This window comes from Scardinius erythrophthalmus (genome assembly GCF_964197995.2).
Source record: "Scardinius erythrophthalmus genome assembly, chromosome: 7".
Taxonomy (NCBI): domain Eukaryota; kingdom Metazoa; phylum Chordata; class Actinopteri; order Cypriniformes; family Leuciscidae; genus Scardinius; species Scardinius erythrophthalmus.
This window is the reverse complement of record NC_138227.1, coordinates 24,719,045-24,740,192: the sequence shown is the minus strand read 5'-3', so window position 1 is coordinate 24,740,192 and position 21,148 is coordinate 24,719,045. Positions and strand designations below refer to the sequence as shown.

The following is a 21,148-nucleotide window of genomic DNA, read 5'->3' as shown; positions in this document are numbered from 1 at the left end:
TATTTTCAAGTTTGTTAACTGAAGCCAGAATGTTCTCAATATAGCATTTTTTTTTAAAAGGCCATAGTTATTTACTTTACTGTTATTTTATTTTATTCCTACAGTTTTCATCTCAGAATAGATCTTCAGCCTCTTCTGACTGTGTTTCTGTATCATTTCTAAATGAGTGGAATTACATTAGTGCTATTTTAGTATCATTGATAAACTAATATATCCTGATATAGTTTTTGTTAATCTTTTGAATTTTAATATGGCCTGTTTTCACTTTATTTTGGTTAAAGTTTTAGAAATTTTGCTGTGTTTTGTCATTTTTTTGTAGCTTGTCTAGCATTTATTAACTTCTATTTTTTTAGCATACTTATTTGTTATTTTAGGACTTTAACTTTGGTAACTAGCTGAACTAGCTGAAATAAAATACATTTAAGTAGTTTTTTTTTTAATTCAGTTAAAATGTATGTCAAGTAACAGATTTTTTTTTAATAGTTTTAGTTTTAGTTAGCGATAATAACTCTGGATATAACAACTCTGAATAACATCGGATAATCAAATCATTAAAGATATTTTCTTAGATATGTTCTTAGCTAAAACTTCTCCAAATAGCCCTGTAATAAGCGGGATAATGTACATCCAGCCAGTTGTTATCGTAGAATAAACCCCGACAGGGTGATCAGGACTTTATTCTGCGAAAACAAACGGTGGGATGTACATTGTCCCGCTTATTACAGGGCTATTTGCCACATAAGTAAATAATTAGACATGAAATATTGATCTGAGTCAAAATATTTTATTAGCTCTTTAAACACAAAGCTTCCGCGGAGAGAGAGCAGTTGCTAGCGCAGCAAGATCAAGCTAAACAGACATTTAAGAGATACAGTACAGTCGTACCACATATTACACAGCATTTCACCACATAAATAATTATGGATAAGAGAGATTGATCTGAGATGATACTGTTTTAAAATCATACCTGTTTGTTATCGTCGCAAAATGGTTGCAGCTGCGTTTATACGAAACAAGAGAGCAAGCCTGTGATAGCCAGATGACATGTAAGGGTTAATGCCCGACGAGGTGTCCATTATTAGGTATTAATGGACGATGGCGAGGCGTGCGCGTTGGATGGTTGCCTCCGCCGAAGTCCATTAATACCTGACAATGGACACCTCGAAGGGCATTAACCCGCTTATACCATGGTCACTTACGAAAGAAAGAAATATTTAATCAATTAATAATACTTTAATGTGTTTTAGAGTAAAAATCGTGAGGGTTTTTATTTATTACAGTTTTTCTCAGTCGCTTTGGTGCATTTCTCACATCACTATTTACATTTGCACAACAGTTAGTTCAACCTCCACAACATTTAGTCATTTGTGCACATCCTAGTAGCAGTTTCTCATTCCTTCCAACAAATTGCAAATGCTTTTGGACATGCATCAGTTGCTTTCATACAACTCTCTGCTATTTGATAACATTATCATTTGCTTAAGTCATGTCAGTCAAAATTAACTATACTTGTGAATACTGAATAGTCATTCCATATAAAACTAATAGTCCTCATTTCATTGCTTGAGTCATTACATACAAAAATGTTGAACTAGTTGTCAAAATCTGTCATAAAAAAAAAAAAATCCTGAAAAAGTCTCCTAAATTGAACAATTTGCAATTGAGCAAGAGATGATATTCGCTGGGATGTAGATGAAATTATGTGACCAGACAGAGAGGAACGTCTGGATGTGCATGAATGATTACAGTCCTATGTATGTTGTATGTTCAGTTCCAATACAGTATATAGGCCTACTGCAATATTGTGTACAGTTGTGCACAGCTCTACCCAAAGGGAGTTTATGTTTGTTGTAAATAATGGTGTATTTTTTCTTTTGCACAATGCTGTGAAAAAATTAGAATTGCAAAGAGCATATGCAGTAAAAATGTGAAACATACATATTCAGTGTCTTGTACTCAGTTACCTCATAAATACAGTAATGTGTAACTTTACTGTATTTTTTTCAAATGGCTGTGCAAATAGTATTTAGTGCTGTATTGAGCATTTTCAGGTAGTGTCACCAAGATCTGACTTTCATCATTGGAAAACATTTATAGAGTAAACTGTCATAATGAAAACATGTCTAAGCCATTTGACTATCTTGTTCATAAACGATGGTGTCAGGACTTTTCATTTTGATGACACTGACACATTCATTGACATAAATACTTGCTTTTGAGGAATGGGCTATCCATTTTGAGCAAGTGACACGGTTTTGCAGGTTATCAACTAGGTTTTGCAGTTTGTACTAATTGTTTTGAGAACTGCATTAACTGTTGTGCAAATGTAAATAGTGTTATGAGAAATGCACCAAAACGACTGAGAAAAACTGTAAGTCGAGCGCACTATTTAATATCTCCCGTATACAGGCGTTGCCAAGCAACATGGCCACAGCGGCCCGACCGCAGCAGTTGATCAGTGAGTTTGAGCCAGCGCAATCATTTAGAACTGTCATCAGGCAAATTGACGGGACGCCTTTCCTAGGTGTGCATTATCACTTTTTAACGGACACCCTGCAGCCAATCAGAATCGAGTATTCACCCAGACCATGGTATAAAATTAAATAACTGTATAAATATTGATTTGAGTTTTAATATTTTATTAGCTCGCTAAATGCACTTCATATACCCCAGATGAGCCTGTTATCAGTTTTTGCCGGTTGCTATTGGTGTAATAACATAAACTTGACCTTAAAACTGTTTTTTAAATTTCTTTATCAAGCCAACATTTATGTTTTATTTTGGCAAAAGCATGTTTTACACACTTTCCTTTTTCACTTACATCTGAAGGTGCAGTGCAACAGTTTAAACAAAAACAATTTCCGAATGAGTTTGAATCCAAGAATTTTAACTTTGAGGCCACATAACCAAGTTCCTGTCTATAATGGTCACTTTGACACACCCACCACCGGCCCCGCAGGGTCCTATAAACAGAAGTAGCCCTGCGCCTCGTAAAAGGCCATTAGCTCTGATGCAGGCCAGCGCCAGACCCCTGTGAAGAACTCAAGAACCCTGTTCACTGTTCGGATTCCTTAACGATACATAAAATGCACATCCTCTCGTGCACCAGCCCCTCCCCCTCTGAAGGGTTCGATAGCTGTACTCAAAGAAACTGTTTTTATCCATGTCTAGACATGTCAGTTATTGATTGAGAGGCCTGTCTTATGACCAGATGTGAATATATAATCCATATCTTATGCTGTATGACTCCATGCAGGATCACCAGAGATGACATGACTTATACAGCAGATTCCTCAGTTCTCATGTTTAAGAAATGCAACAGCCAGACTTATGGAAAATTACTCAACCCCCCTGACCCGCTTCATTTTTTTCAGATGTTTGTCTTTCCTCAGATATAAACAGAAAGTTTGACCTCTTCTCCAAAATCACCACATTGCTTGCAATTATGTTGTAGAAGAAAGGATACACTAATCCTTCAACCGTTTACTATGTAGGGGTTAAATCCTGAAAAAATTCCCATATGCACTTTTTTTTTTTTTGCAAAAAAACAACAGCTCTGTTTTTTGTTTTGTTTTTTTGTAAGGAGACAGGATGGTGTTCATGTTTGTGTGTGTGATGAAACAGCTTTAACACTTTGGAATTAGACGTCCCTCATTTTGTTCCCTGTTCAGCGCTGTTTTAAGAGAATGCATGGTCTTTTTGTTATGGTAAACATCACCTTGTCAGACCTCCCGTCTCACAAAGAGAGACATGACTGAGAGGCTGAGTAAAAGGTGACCCAGAACTGTCAGCTAGAGGCCACTGGTGCTGAAGCCAGAACCTGGACAGACAGCTCTGAACACGGAGTTCCTTCTCTTAGCGAATGTCTTCTTAGCAAAAATCCAAAGCCATTCAGCCACTGAATGAAAACAAAGTGAGACTTAAGGATTTTGAAACATTCTTTTTCTACTTTGGACACTCTGTTCTCACATCAGCTTTAGGAGGTCGTGCTATTGTTCTGTAATTCAGTTTGTATCTATTCTATCTATCTGTCATTCTGTCCATCTGTCTGTCTGCCTGTCTGTCTGTTGTTCCATCCATCCATCCATCCATCCATCCATCCATCCATCCATCCATCCATCCATCCATCCATCCATCCATCCATCCATCCATCCATCCATCCATCCATCCATCCATCCATCCATCCATCCATCCATCCATCCATCCATCCATCCATCCATCCATCCATCCATCCATCCATCCATCCATCGTTCTATGTCTTTTCATCATTCTGTCTGTCTGTCATTCTATTTATCACTCTGCCATTCAATCTACCGTCTGTCTGTATGTCTGTATGTCCATCTGTCCGTCCGTCCATCCATCCATCCATCCATCCATCCATCGTTCTATATATCTTTCCATCATTCTGTCTGTCTATTTTATCATTCTATTTATCACTCTGCCATTCAATCTACCCATCCATCCATCCATCCATCCATCCATCTAAATGTAGACTGAATTTGTCTTCAGTTGATTAGATAAAACTGTAAAGCAATTTCATCTCTTCAGACAAAACAAAAAGCACTGCAATTATGTTACATTACACTGCAAAATCCGGGGCCATTGCATTAAAGTAAATAGAAAGACCCTGCACAAAAATGATCAATGCAACCATCACTGTAAGGAAATTATCAATCGGCCTCTTTGGATATGATATATGCTATGGTTATATACCTTATTGATTTTGCACTTCTGTTTTAGTTTTATCCCACATCAGTCACATTGTAATGATCAAATTCATTTCCAACTTCATTGGTAATATCGACCCCGCAGAGTTAATGTCGCTAATGTAATTTGTATTGACCGGATATGCCCAGAAGACTACGTGCACATTAATCACCTGTAGCTCCCTCTGCCCCATAATCCCATAAAACTTTCCTTTGTCTTATTGTCCTTTCCCTTTCTGTCTTTTCCTTTATATTCTGGTCATTTACCTTTCTTTTTCCTTTTCTTACTTTGGTTTTCTGTTCCTTTCCTTTAACCTTTTTTCCATTTTCCTCCTTTTCCTCACATTCTTTTTCCATTTCTTCTCCTTTTCTGCTTCATTTTCTTTTCTTTCCTTTCCTTTTTTTATTTTTCCTCTTTCTTTTCTCTTTTCCCCTTTCTTTTTTCCTTTTTCCTCCTCCTTTTTTTTCCCTTTCCGTTTTGCTTTTTTCCCGCCCTCCTTTTCTGCTGTGTTCTAAAATTGCCAGCAGTGGTTATGTAAACCTCCTTTACTGCAGATATGTGTTCAGGGTGAATCTTATGAATCTTGGCTCTCACCAGCTGCTCTACCAGACTGGCTCTCTTTTTCTCATCCAGGGTGGCTTGACTCTTAGTAGCCAGTGAGGGTGGCCCCTAACAGCTGCGGTCACTCACTCTGCAGTCGTGTCTGGCTGGCCTGTCTCAGTCTGTCTCTAAGGAGCCCTCCATACTTGAGGCCCTTTCAAGACAGAAACCAGGAGATCTGTGCCTGATTTACTGTGAGATGAAAGGGAGTGATGTCCTGGAAGGAGACTTGTTGGTCAATGCTTTTATATCTAGGCTATATATTTAATATTTGCTAAGGGTGTATATTTTCACACACAGCTTCCACTGTTGGAACCTATTGTATTTCAAATTAGGGTGGAACTGTAAAAACAACCCAGTGATAGACATTATTATTTTGACCTTGGTTTCCACCACATCTTTCAAAATACTAATGTTAAAAGAAATGAGTAGCTGGCTACAATTGCACATAGAAGCAAACCCAATAAATACTGTTAGATCATTATTTTCACTGTACGATGGATGAGATACTTTTGACAATAATAGTTTTATAGATTGTTGTTTGAACTAGACTACTATTTTTGATGGTGACACAAAGCAAGGTTATGTGGTTGTTTGAGTGGCGGCCAGAAATTTTTAGATTTTGGACAGATTTAGATTGGGCTCTTTGGGCTCAGGCAGTAGGCTATACAGTTTATAGTCCACCTGTTCTTAATGGAAACAGCGAGGGTTGTAAAGAGATAGGAGGAAACATACAGGCTCAGCATCCTTCACAAACTTATTTCAGCAAACTTAACAAAGTTATTTGTCTATTATCATTTTAGCTGCTATAGATTGAAGTTCACTAACCCCAAAATCCATTTGGACCATTTGGTCACTATGACTGAAGTGAGACAACCATACTTCTACTTCTGCTGAAGCCGTCAGCCTGCATTATTTCAACATAATGTTTAACAGCAGAATTCCTGGTGAAAAACTACATTGCCTATGATGCTGTACAGAAAACAACACCAATCAGAGAAAAATTGCTCTTTAGCTCAGCCCACTTTCATTAAGCTCTGCAAATGATGTAATTGAGTTGATCTCCCTATACGCTCTCAAAATGCTGAAATATTTGTATATATATAATATTAAACAGTGCAGTGCTTTAGGGTTCTCCGTCAGAACACTGTTTTGTTTTTCGCAAAAAGTACTCTAATCGCTTCATAACATTAAGGTTGAACCACTGTAGTCACATGGACTATTTTAACAATGTGTTTACAACCTTTCTGGGCGTTGAAAGTGGTAATGATGTTGCAGTCTATGGGGGGTCAGAGAGCTCTCGGATTCCATAAAAAATATCTTAATTTGTGTTCCCAAGATGAATAAAGGTCATAAGGATTTGGAACGACATGAGGGTGAGTAATTAATGACAGCATTTTCATTTCTGGGTAAACTATCCCTTTAAAAAAAAAAGTTGAAATAATGCAAATAGATGAATAACAAATGCATAGACTATCGATTTACAGCCTTGGGTAGTTACAGTAGGTGTGCATTTAACAGTCTGTAAGTTTTCGTTAAAAATAAATTCCTTATGGAGAAAATAAAATACTGTGAAAATTGTTTCAGTTGTGACCTTTTTTTTTCATTTGATTTAGTCTATTTAGTTATGTATCAAACACAATGTTATTTTCATTGATCGAGATCTGGCAGCAACACCACATTTTTCAGCTTGGGCGAGCCAAAGCTGCTGTGGATCCGCTTACCTGAAACCCTCTGTATCTGGCAGATTTGAAGAAAATGACAGTCGTAATTTATAATTTTAATGTTAATTCGAGTCCACGAATGGCTTGGGTATGCAGAGCATTTGCCGCTTATATGGACCGTACGCCCATATATATTGTTGTTACACATATAATGAGTAGTAGTAGTAGTTGTAGTAGTTTTATATTTCTCCATAGTTTTAATTTGATTATGCTGTTCGCAATTTTTCATGGAAGTTCTTTCCCTTACTAAAACCGTTCAGTACACAGCCTTGTAGCTTTTTTGCTTCAAATCAAAGTTTGCAGTGTTGCAATTCACCTCGTAGCTGATTCTTAAAAAAAAAAAAAAAAAAAAAAAAAAAAACTTCCGGAACCAGCACCTCTGAAAATGGGGGTGGGCACTGTTGCACTCGATTGTAATAGAAGCACCAATCATTTTTACATTTAAAAGCCTTTATCTCTGTTGGAGCCGATAGCCTCGTGGGCAGAGCTCAAGTCCCGGCTCATGGACCTTTCCTGATCCTGTCCCCCTCTCTCTCCCACTTCCTGTCTACGCTATGTTTTCCTATTACAATAAAGGCAAAATCTGCAAAAAAAGCAAAAGTTAGTTAGTATGGACTTTCTGTTCATATATGAGAGTATGCTATTATGTGATCTTTTTAGCCTCCCTCTGCTCCTGCATGGCCCAAATCAATGACATCATGAGTTAAATTTACAGGCAGGTCGTCATGTGGCCTGGCAGGCTGTACTGTAAAGAGAGCCGCTGCCATTGGGAGAGCATGAAATATTCCACATGTGGAAAGAAAGAAAATGGCCTGTGGCTTCTTGTGGACTTGTGCACTGGTAGTTTGGAATTCTGTAATGCTGAATTGCTTTTTGGTCTCAATTAAGTTTTATAAGTCCTGCGATTGTTTTTGTGTAAGGATTGATGGATTATCTGGTTTGCCTTTGTGTTTAAAAAGCAATTTGCACAATGTAACATTTGAATTCCTTACTGCATCATCGCAGGTTCTTGCGCTAAGGAATCTTTCTCAATAATTCCCCTATAATTTGATTAACTCATGCTTGCCAGAGTGTGTTTTCCTCTCAATAGAGATGTCGTAGAGGGATTGAACGGCCACTAATTTGGATCAGGCCCCATTGTACAAGACTTGTCACCTCTGCAGTCCCCATCAATTAAATGCAGTGCTCTGCAAATCCCAGGATAAATAAATGTCCAAGAACAATCTAAGCAGCTGGAACATTTTCGAGCTTTGTTTTGTAACTTAAAATGAAGTGAAGCGATGTAACTGTGTGTGTCTCTGTGTGTGTGTGTGGGAACTGAATTCTTGTCAGAATTAAAATCCACCTCCAATACAGCGAGGAATCTCCAAAACAAGATATTTAGAGTAATTAGCTAGGAACAGAAGCAATATTTCAATGGAAGTAAAATGTGTGTTGATGTGCATATATGGGTTTTTTAATATATATATTTTTGAACTCTATTATGTTCACAAAGATTTATTTGATCAGAATACAGTAAAAACAAAAATATTGTGAAATAATAATTATTTTAATATATTTTCATATGTAATTTATTACTGTAATGGCAAAGCTGAATTTTCAGCATCATTACTCCAGTCTTCAGTGTCACATGATCCTTCAAAAATCATTCTAATATGCTGATTTGCTGCTCAAGAAACATGTATTATTTCTACTTAATAAAGAATGGAAACCGAGATATACTGTAGTTTCTATTTTCAGAATTCATTGATAAACAGAATGTTAGAAGATAGAAATATTTTGCAACATTGTTAGTCTTTGCTTTCATTTTTAATCAATTTAATATGTTCTTGCTGAACAAAATATCAGATTCTTTCAAAGAAAAAAAAAAAGTACAAATACATGTTTGACCACCATAAATTATAACCACTTTGTTCTGTAATTTAGCAAAGAAATTTTGAAATTCTGATGTTTAATTCCAAACTCTTAAAATGTGAAGAAAATATAAAAGTGAAGTCATTGTGTTAGTACTTTTGTAAATTGTTGGCCTTTGTGGTGTAGTAGTAGTAGTAGTATATTGCAGTTTTATATTAAGGCTATTTTTGCTTAATTATCCAAACACTTCATGTTTGGCTCATGCTTGTACAAGGAAAGCCGCTGTGTCCTGCAGGATAGTGGGGCATTCTTGTGGTTAAGTACTTATTAAACAATTTAGCCCTGCAATCAAAGAGGCAACAAACAGTAAAGAATCAACAGATGTTCTACTCTTGGTTTTGTGCCAAACATCTCGCAGGGATCGCCTTCTATTTTCTATTTCTATTCATTTATTGCATTGTAAGTGAACAGCCTGATATTTAGAAGATTTGGTTGCCTGTTGTGCTTTGCTAGTTAGAAAATTTTCTTTCTGACAGATTTGATATATTCTATGTTTAAATGCATTCTAATCTAAGTTTAAATGTAATCTAGGATTAATTTCCAATCTTGCTTTGCCAAAAGATACTTCTCGGCTGTATTTAGTTTGCTGCAAAGATGTAAGATGGTATGAGTAGAACATTTGATTCGCTTGTTTGTTGTTTTATCTTGTATCGGGTACAGATGTCATTGGATTTTTGTGATCCTAATCAAATGAAATGTTGATGGTAATCGCTTGAAAAAATTATTCGTTAAATTTAATAAAAAAATTTATAGTAAGTGGTTGCTCACAATTGATTTTAGCTACATTTAAACAAATGTATTAAGTTGAACTTATTCAATTTTAGTTCAACTTAATGCATTTGTTTAAATGTAGCTTAAATCAATTGTGTGCAACCACTTACCATAATTTTTTTTATTAAATTCAACAAATCATTTTTTTCAGTATTGACAGTTTGAGTCATTTCCATTAGAATTTGAATTTGAACATGCAGAAGCACATACAGTTATAGTGGACAAATCACAGATTGTGTACATGCAAATTGGGTAAGAGGGCACTGTGTGTGTGTGTGTGTGTGTGTGTGTGTGTGTGTGTGTGTGTGTGTGTGTGTGTGTGTGTGTGTGTGTGTGTGTGTGTGTGTGTGTGTGTGTGTGTGTGTGTGTGTGTGTGTGTGTGTGTGTGTGTGTGTGTGTGTGTGTGTGTGTGTGTGTGTGTGTGTGTGTGTGTGTTATAATCTGCTCTCTGCTAATAAAAGCCAGGTGGTGCGTGTGTGTCTGTGTGACTGTAAATGTTTTCCCATGGACTTCTGTGGTTGGTTGAGGCCTAACAGATTCTGACTTGACAGCATTACATGCTTTGTCATTCTGCTAGTTTGTAACAGTGAAACAATAGCATTCACAGACCCCCTCTGGCCCCTTCATGACATCTGTGTGTAAATCTTTGGGTTCTGGTCTACATTATTTAACTAAGCAGTATAGCATGATCTGATCACAAGTGACTTAAATAACACAATGGCTGTTGATTTTGCTACTATTTGTTTATTGATGATTCAGTTGTTTGATTTTTTTTGTTCCTTCTGTTCATTTATTTACAATTGGCTTGCAAATATTATACTATCTGTTTCTGTTCATTGATTCATTCATTGATCCAGTTGTTTGTTTGTTCATTCAGCCGTTCGCTCATTTTGTTCAGTCACAAGTGACTAGCAAATGTTATAGTCACTGTTGATTGATTCTGTTACTTTTGTATTGATTGTACTTTCAGTTTATTTGTTCTGTTTGTTCAGACACAAGTTAATATAGCCAATTTTATAGTATGGATTCTGTTACTATTTATTGATTCATTTGATTCATTAATTTACCCGGTTGTTCATTTATTGATTCAGTAGTTTGTTCAGTCAAAAAAAATAAATAAATAAAATGAACTTACTTTTTTAGGGAGTAACACAATATTGTAATGCATTACTTCTCAAAGTAACTTTGAAAAGATTGATTCAGTTGTTAAGTTCATTAATTCTGTTCATTAAGAAATGGTTAGCAAACATTATCGAGAATATTAATTCTGTTATTGTTCATTGATCATTCATTTATTCAATTGGTTTGTTCCTTAAGTTACTCATTTTGGTCATTTCGGTACAAGTGGCTATAGCAAATATTTTAATTGCTGTTTATTCAGTTATACTTTTCATTAATTTATTGATTCAGTTGTTTGTTTGTTCAGTTCATTCATTATTTTTGTTCAGTCACAAGTAACTAGCAAATATTATAGTGGCCATTGGTTCTACTATTCATTCATTTGGTTGTTTGTTAGTTAGTTAGTTAGTTTGTTCTCTTCGTTCAGTCACAAGTGACTAGCAAATAGTATAGTAGTTGTTCTGATCTATTACTGTTCATTGGTTCACTCATTGATTCAGTTGTTTGTTCATTCAGTTTATTCATCATGTTCATTCAGTCACAAGTTACTAGCAAATATTACAGTAGTTGTTGATTCTGTTATAATTTATTGATTTACTCATTGATTCAGTTGTTTGTTTGTTCGATCAGTTGATTAATACGATGTTGTCATAACTTATTGATCATATAATTTTTACAGTGTAGTTACTTGTTTAGGGAGTGACGCAATATTGTAATGCATTATAAGTAACTTTCCCCAACACTGGTTATCTTGACAAAAAAATCTTTGGCTATTTCAAATTTTTAGTATGAAAAACATGTAAAAATGCCTTGCCTTTTATTTATTTCATAAATAATAACTTCTGCCAACTACTTAATACGTCACTCTATAAAGGAATGCATTGCATATATGTACTGTGTACTGCGGAAATAGGAAGAGTAGCATTTATGTATTTTTGTAACAGCGATTTAAGAATATACATCTAACATCATGATTCTTAAGTGATGACCTGATGATGTTTTACAGAATGAATCACATTCACTCAGTGAACTATTACTTCAAGCCCTTTCCTCCCCCTCTAGCCCCTAATCTAAAATCAGATATACATTACATTTGTGATTTTCTTTGGAAAACTGCAGCCCTGGCTTGGGAATATTTGCTCGGGAAATTTATGGTGCATGCATAAGATGGGCGAGTGTGAGTGGGAGAAAATGGTGGTTGGGGGAGAATTCCACGCCTTGAATGCATTAGGCTGGGAAGCGTGATCCCCCTGGAGGATTCCTGGAGCCTGGCTTCAGACCTCACGGCCAAGTGAGTGGGCCATTTGGAGCCCAAATTTTTTTTCTTTTAAAAATCAGCTTCTCAACATCTGGGCCTTTTCTCATTGCAGCTCAGTGGTCAGTCTGGAGCTCAAGTCACTGGGCTTGTAGCCAAACAAACAAGAGGTGCAAGAGAAGATCACATGCGGTTTCATGTTTAATTCATAGTGCAGATTAAATTAAACCACTTGGGGTGAATACATATTTTATTTAGATGTGTGGGAACCAACACAAGGCATGAGGTTAGTGACGATTAATTGTGCTCAAGTCTTTCAGTCCAACTTCTTTTCAGCTAGTTTGAAGTACCTTGAAGCGGAAGTTGCGATAGTCTTTTCTTCCCTGTTGTGACGTACAGTATATCCGAGTGAAATGGCTTCTCGAACAAGAACAAATGTTGGGCGGGACATTATTTTGTCCATCTGGAATTGATTGGATCATTGGATGGTTGTGATTTGCTGTGATGTCATGTGAGTGACAGGTTGTCCCGCCCTCGCTCCAGTGAACGCATCATCAGAGAAGAGATGTCACTGCAAGTGGGAGGGGAAGTTATTTGTATTAAAGATTATGAGGGCAAATTAATTTTTTTCAAATGATGTGCATGAATGAATTATTTATAATAAACACTACAATATTCCCAATGCCCATTTTGATTTCATGGTGACTTTGAAGAGGAACAAAGTGCATTGTATTTACACATGCAGCCTAAAGGGTCGGTTTAGAAAGAAGATAGGAGCTTGATGGGGTCTTGCCAAAACAAGCAACCCCAGTGGGTTTGTGTGGACAGCCATTCACATTCTGACGACCACTTCCTCCCCTTACATCACTGCTTCCTGTGTGTATCCTCCAATAGTCTAGCCATAATAATCTTATACTTGATATCAACAATCTTATGATGCTGAAAACGTCACAGCAAAAGGAATGATAGCACGGAGCCACGAGCGCAGGGCTTCCTGTCAGAGGCTTTGATCACGAACGTGACCCCAATGAACCCATTACTGAGCACAGGACCAGACTAAAGGCTTGCGTTAAATAGGCTCAAATATTTTTAAACGAGGAATTTCGGTAACTGAAAGTTCATGTGGTTTCAATTGCGTACCTCGACGCTGGTGAGAATGCAGAGACACCAGCTTGGCTACTGTGCAAACGCTCTGCCTGGCAGAAGTCCACCGAGTCATCTGTACGACATTCATTTTCTCCCTGGCAAACGTTGAGGGTTTGCGCTGCAATTCTGTGAAACTAATTATTTAGTTACTTCAATGTAAGCACTCATAGATCCACATCTGGGCTGACAGATTTCTTTCACAATATCCATTTCGGTTTTAATCTCGAAGATCAGTTTATTTAATGAGACACTTGGAGCGGTTATGAACGTATCAAGTTGGATATATTCTAAGTTATGGTTTAATGCTTTCTGGTTATTTCACTGTAGATTGCTTGAAATGAAACGTGACCGCGCAGACAGCGGACGACACGTTCGGCATCTACTGCTTTGACGGAGAGTCATCAAGGTTGTGCTGACTGCTAGTTTGGTATTTTGCTCCCTGGACTGGGTTTATAATGGAAAGCCTGCCCTGTACTGAAGTTTAAAGTGATGGGTCTTTCGAAGAGATCAGCTGCTGACAGACAGGAGATCAAGGGCTCAGAACAGCCAGCTGGAGCTGTGATGGAGTGAGACAGTTGCTGAGGCGGACAGACACTTACTTTGCAGTATTAAGCGGTCTGTGTGTTAGACAAATGCATCTGAGAATAGAAAGCTGTCATTTAGGTGGTCTTCATTTTAGCTTATTTTTTTAACCACTCAAGTCTAGATATTGAAGTGTCTATCTATTTGTCTGGTTATATTTATTTTTTATAAACTATTACTTTATATAGCTATATACATTTTTACATATACTACACTATGTGCTATATATATATGATTTATTTATAAATAAATTACAGAAATATAGTGCATAATAAAATTGGCTTTTCCACTCAAGTTATCATATTGGCACAATTCAAATTTGGTCGACCTCTGAGCACACCAATTCCTAGTCTTTTCTTTAAGTGGTCAGACGGTCGTATCGCCAAGCCAGGCATTCCACTGCAGATCCCGCAAGAGTGGAAATGTTTGGCCCTAACCTTTGACCTTTGACACGTAAGCTGAGGCACAGCAGATGACCCCCTCATGTTCTCCTGGTTGGTCTTTCCCATCAGATGACTCCATTAGTGAATAAAGCTCTGGCGCATTAACACTCACCTAAAAAAACGGCCACACACCTACCTGTTCCCAACCTAGACACACGACTGGCTGGTTAACACTGTCCTCTCTGATCTCAAAAGACAACAAATACTGCATTTCTTTATGTTAGAACCTCATTCATTTCATAACAAATCCTGGATCCAGGAAGAATAGACTCTGATAGTATCTGTCATTTATGTGAAAGGTATTCGTTTCTCTTTTTGCCGTCGCCTAACTTTTCCATTCCAGACCTCTCAGCTTGGATCAACCCTTCACATTAGACAGAAAACCTGTCTCACAAAGCAATCTCCTCTCTGTTATGATGATAATGCCATGCTGAGTCCAAAATGGAATCCATAGAGGCCCATAATTAAATGAGCCGTCAGTGTTCATGGTATGTCTACCCTTCCTCAGCATGACCTTTTTCCTCAATATGTACCTTCATTTTTGTACACTTAGTATGTACTATTTTCAATCTAATAACTTGTTGTTACGTTACGTTGCGTTACATTACATTACATTACATTACATTTAATATTATATTTTAGTTTAGTGAGCAGAGTTTTGTGCTTTTTGAGTATTTGAAAAGTCACTGTCAGAATAGGCCTATAGTATAATGTTATTGTTTATATTTAATATGTATTTATTAATATTTTTGTTCCCAAATGCATTGCATGTGATATTTATTCAAATTCTACATTGTAAAAAAAAGATATGATCAATAGGTTATGACAACATGTTTTTGCATTGATTTAACTCATCAAAATAAGATTCATACCATATTCAACTCATTTTTAAGTCAAATTAATGTGATTTAAATTGAAATGACTTAAAAATCTTAGTTGATTGTAGGCTACTTAAAAATTGAAGGCAGCCATTTTGTTTTACAGTGTAATTCAAATATTCCCAGACGTACAATATATACAATATTTATTCAGATTTTACAAATACAGCATTTTCTTAATACCGTTTTTTCCTGGGAAAAAATAACTAAAATTAGGACCTAATATGGAATGCATGAGTTTTTGGTGAGGCTTGATTAAGTCCTCAGTATAGTGATGAAGTCCTCAGTGAAAAGAAGCAGTGAGAGAGATGAAGGAGAGAGAGAGAGAGAGCGAGGGAGAGAGAGTGTGTGTGTGAGAGAGAGAGTGATCATATGTTACAAGCTGAAGGAGAAACTTCAAACAAACCCACATCTGCTCTGCAACACACGGCGACTCCAGACAGCGGCTGCGCGTCTTTTACCAGCGCGCGCCTTAAACTGGATTATTTGGGAGATTATTGCCACATTTTTCGATTCGCTATGCATTTATTTTTCGGAAAAGTTTCCCGTCGCGGTTTGTGTCTGCGGGACAGGTGAAGAAGAGTAGCCTACAAGGAGTCTCGCTATCTTTGAGACACTATAACGGGAGTTCGCGCGCGAGCCACTGATTGATTATTATTATGAGCGCGGATTGACGATGACAGCGAAACGAAAGTCTCTCACATTGACACTCAGGCGATCTTTCAGTGAGCATCTCAGAGAATCCACGACCAAAGCTTGGGATTTATTGTGGAAAAGTGTCAGAGAGAGACGACTTGCAGGTTAGTGACACTGAAAGTTCACGTTGTAACGTTCATGTGAAATGACAGTGATATGACGTGCACAACATGGGTTTAGACATAGTTTGCATTAATTTACTTTATTCTGATTATAGAGCACATATGTTGAAGTTTAAAATTGCTTAACCTTACTATTTTAGTTAGCGTTAGTGGTTTGGAGATACATCGGGCAAGTTGTAGTGATGTAGCCTAAATAAATATTTCTCATAGTAGCCTAGGTGTAATTTTGAAAGTGAATGTCTGTATCAGGCATTTACATATAGCCTAGGCTACTTCATTTAACTTCATTCATTCATAAAGTTCATTTAACATTGTGCACGTTGTCATAATAGAACCTGCTTATAGAGCAAATTATAGGATTTTCACTTTCAGCGAAATTTAAACAATTATAACACACACACACACTGATTTGTCAAACAATTCATGGAAGGTAACTATCATAAAAGTGCGTAAATGGTTTACGTTTATAATAATTTGAAGCATACATCAACATGCCACGACCTGAAAATAGCCTTATATATATATATATGCTGCTACTTAAACTACTAGTATAGGCTCCAGCAACTTCATTTCATACACAACGAATGAGGATAATCATAATCTATCGAACTACTGGCAGTACTTTAGCATTTAATCTTTTTGCATTTGTTAAAAGTAGAAATTTACTGGCAGACGTGTTAAACATTTTTAGAAACTACTTGACTCTTAACGACAATGTTTGACCACTAGATGTCAGTCAATGCAACCTGGTGCTTTAGTGGAAAACACTTGTAATCACCTCTCATATTGGAGTTTCACTTTTCTGTATGGTGGCCCATCTGTTTGTTTTATTGGACAGTAATTAAAACTCTGCTGTTATTAGATTTAAATCTTTAACAGCTTGTCTTTGTCTTGTTTATTTGGGCATGTGATCGGGCTGCCATGGGGATGGCGATGAAATGTGGAGGGATTGTTGGCATGCTTATCACGTTCATTTCCATATATGTATTTCAGTGATGTGATGCCCTACGTAGGTGGCAGTCATGCGCACGATCTGGCCTGGCTGTTTATTCACATGCCAAACAATGAGGAGCCCTTTGAGGCATGACAGTGGAAAGATCATTGTGGCTCCCAAGAGGGGTATATTTCAGTCTGACTTGAGCCTCTATTAAAAGTTCAACCATGACGGACATTGTGGCAGATAGAGCTCCCCCTTTCAGTTCTGGCCTTCAAAACAAAGTCTATTGTTATAAGCTTTAGACTAATTGAAATTGAGTAAATGGCAATTTTTACAAAAGAGTTTGTAATGCTCACTAAAGCGGCATTTATTTCACTATAAATACAGTCAAAACAGCAATATTGTAAAATATTATTACAGTTTAAAATAACTTTTCTAATTAAATATATATTTTAAATGTCATTTATTCCTGTGATAGTAAAGCTGAATTTTCAGCATCATCACTCCAGTTCTTCAGTGTCGCATGATCCTTCAGAAATAATTTTAATATGTGACCCTGGACCACAAAACCAGTCACATGGGTACATTTTTTTTTTATACATAAGCTGAATAAATAGGGTATATATAAATAACACATTTTGTGATCCAGGGTCACATATGATGATTTGCTGCACAAGAAACATTTCTTGATGTTGATCAAACCATGATTCTTTGATGAATAGCATGTTCAAGAGAGCAACATTTATTGTAAATATTATTTTTTTTTACATTATAAATGCATTTGTTGTCACTTTTCATCATTTTAATGCATCCTTGCTGAAAAAAAGTATTAATAAGTAATAAAAGAAAACTTATATCCCCATACTTTTGAATGGTAATGCAACTGGAACAAACATTACAGACACAAGATTTTGATTCTGTTCAAATAATAGCTTATTTTGGCCAAGAACCACATATTTAGACAGGAAGAGATTCTGACAGACAGGAAAAGCGACCAATTACAGGGATTTGTGTTCATTGATTTGTGATTATTGTGGTGTAATCTATTTTAGATCAATTCAATATATTATGAATTGATCTAAAATAGATTATACCACAATAACAAGCTAGTATGAAAAAAAAATGGTTAAAATAATAACACGTCAGGTTCCAAAGCCTGAAAATATTTGTAATATTTCCCTCCGAAAGTAATACTGATCATGTCACATGTCAACTTTTTTTTAAAGAATTGATGTTAGCTGTACAAAATTTGGCATATCTAGTGATTATTTCTGAAAAGTGCTCGCCATTCCAATCTGATTTTTTTTTTTTTTACTTTCTAGCAGACCCATAACAAACTTAAAAAAATTCAGTTTAGTTAGAACCTGTAATTTCACCCAGCATTTCACATTTTTGTGTACAGTGCATATCATAAAATCAGTGGGCTGTCAGTGAGTGTGGCATTCAAGACTAAAGCATGGCAGCCCGCATACTGTAGAATGAGGGATTTGTGTATCATTGTATGATTGCATTATGGCCTCGATTTCAACACTTTTGTTTCATAGGCTTAAGGCACCAATCAAATCTCCTGACAATCCATTTGCAAAAGAGCCACTTAAAAACGGGAAAGACGGATTACAACAACATTTAGCTCGTTTTGCACACGTCCAGTATTTGTTACCATATAAAGTTATGCTTAAAAAAGGACCAGATTCCTCATAAATATGATGCAGCTTTGACATTTTCAATGGGAGATTCAATCAAACCAGAATTCAGAGGAGACAGCAGAAACATTTCGTTGTCTGCCGTCTCTCCCTGCCTGGAGCGAATCGCAAGCACCTGCTGGTTTTATCTGGCAACCGCCCACATTCAGCGGCCCTTCCCAGAAACCCACAGAGTAAATATTATGCCGATAACTTTTCTTTCCACTGGCTGTGTTGATATCTTCGCTCTCTGTATGCCTAAGTTGTGGAGTCAGCATCCCAGACCGGAGTTTCTCAGCCAGGACGTTTTATTCGGAATCCGCTGTCATTCTGACAGGTCTCTCTTGTGGATAATCCTCATCTGACCTGATTGTGGAAGCCACAAAACTGTTTATTTTTGTTTTTCCATCAAAATGTAGCTATTAATTCATGAAGGTGTACAACCTACAATCTGCTTTCTTGGCAGATGCTTCTGGCTTCTGCCTTGGCTAGTGGAAAAATACACAAATTTAGTACCAAGATGACCGTGAAGTAGCGCTGTCTGTATAACATCCAAAAAAACATCCACCGCGCTGTTAAAAGATCTGAGGTTAAGATTTCTTTCATGCTGTCGCCATTGAGTTCAAAACGTGTTAAGACAGATAGGTTGAATCTGGAGCAGTGGCTTCTCTTTCTTTGTTGGCTGAGGAATAACGTTGCACCTCATGTACAAGAGTTGAGGGAAGCTTTGAACTGCTGCCGATGAGGAACTTGGTTTTGCTTCATTACAATTTTTTATGAATGATTTTTTGTCATCAGAAGAAAAAAAAAAAAAAACCTTGTCTTATTTATTAATTTCTGTCAGGACTACTATCATCACATGACTGACAATTAACGCCCCCCACGTGAGTAAGTGTTTTGAAAACTATATCTATAAAAACGTCATATACAGACAGAGCATTATGGAATTGTTTACTTGCAGTTTATGATGCATCTGCTGTCAGATCCAGTTGGCTGCTTCCTCTTTCAACAAAAGTTTATTATTGCACTATTACACTGTGCCCAAAACGATTTTCAGTCAAATGCTCAGAACAAACAAAGCGAACATTCGCGTCAAAGTGAACTTTCTTTCACTCTTTCATTTGTCCTGTTGTCAGCAGACTCAAGTATGTCAGAAATTGTCAGAAAAATGCTCGTTTTATGTTTTTATTTTTCTCCTTTAATGAGGAGGACTTTTTAAGCTATGAAACTTGCAGGATGTTTTAATGGTACAAAGACCTTAAATTGCCATAACTCCTTTAACACTTAAAGTTGTCAACCACTGCCAGCGTTTTTGATGCAAAAATGTAATGCCCCCCCCCGCCCGCCCCACAATATTTTGTTGTATGAATATCTGAACATGCAATACTCTATAACAAAAGAAAGAACATAGCCTTTTTTTTTCTTTTTAATAAAAAAATAAAAAAAATTATTATAGCTTCTTCAACGCATTCTTTTATATCAACATTTGAATGTGAGTATTTGAAAGCTGAGAAAATCGACTTTAAAAAAAAGTCTACCATGTGCATAAGCAATGCTTTTATTGCTTGTTTCCGCTACTTTTTTTTTGCCTGTGTGAAGATTATTTCTGAGATTCTACTCTTTCAAAAAATGCTACTGCCCCCTCTGTATAACAGCGAAAACATGGAAAGCTGTAAAATTCCGTCAATGGCAGGGACAGAGTTAATTCTCAAAATGCAATAACTGAAAATGGTTTTGCATTCAAATTATTATAGTAATTGTGTAACGGTCACCAGCTGGAGTGCCTTTGAGAGCCACCAGAGGGCACTCCACACCAGACTATCATTATTCACTCACAACTACATTTCCCATAATTCACTGCCCGGACTCATCCCTGATTATCACATTCACCTGTGTCTCATTATATTGTTTAGTTCACCCCATATAAGCCTGGTTCACCTCATCATTCCCTGCGAAGTCTTGTACGTTATTCCACTGCATTTCTGAGCGTTTCCTTTGTTGTCGTTGTTCCTGGTTCTTGATCTCTGCCTGTGTCCTGGTTTTCCTGTTTCTGCCTCACCCTCTGGATTTGTCTGTTTGTTGGATTGCCTGCCTGACCTTTGCCTGGATTTTATTACGATTCTGAATAACGCTTTAAATAAACTGCATTTGGATCCTCAACCTTCGTGTCTCGGAGCAGTTCGTAACAAATTTCTACATCAAGATTATTTCAAAAAAAATTTTTTGGATATGTAGTTTAAGAATAGTTTATTTTAAACAAATAATAGCTGGCCTAATAAGCCTTTACTACAACCGTTCTAAGGTGTCCCTTCAAATGAGAGAGAGAGAGAGAGAGAGAGAGAGAGAGAGAGAGAGAGAGAGAGAGAGAGAGAGAGAGCATGTGGAATGTGCATTCTTTGGCGAGTGGTGAGGAGGGTCTGTTCTCTCCTCCACTTTTGCATACATTTATTCTGAGAGCTGTCAGACATTCATCCCTGGCTCCAGTATAGAGATGATGAGAGACTTGGCAGTGGCAAGTTTGGCTCTGAATATTGAGCTAAATCTGGCAAAGCAAAGCACTCAGTTCTGCATG

The 21,148-nt window shown here is 36.8% G+C and overlaps 1 protein-coding gene across 4 annotated transcripts in view; it reads left to right on the top strand.

The window, feature by feature from the left end:
• The window catches only part of stard13b (StAR related lipid transfer domain containing 13b), a gene marked incomplete at its 5' end in the record, with an annotated part of 88,341 nt that overhangs the window by 30,075 nt on the left and 37,118 nt on the right, over nucleotides 1–21,148 (top strand). The window contains one exon of one of the 4 annotated variants that reach the window (XM_081370312.1): nucleotides 15,686–15,939. The exons of the other annotated variants lie outside the window; for them this stretch is intronic. Coding sequence (XP_081226438.1) covers nucleotides 15,816–15,939 — 124 coding nt within the window. Of the gene's footprint in view, nucleotides 1–15,685; nucleotides 15,940–21,148 lie in introns of those variants that run through there. 4 annotated transcript variants of the gene reach the window in all.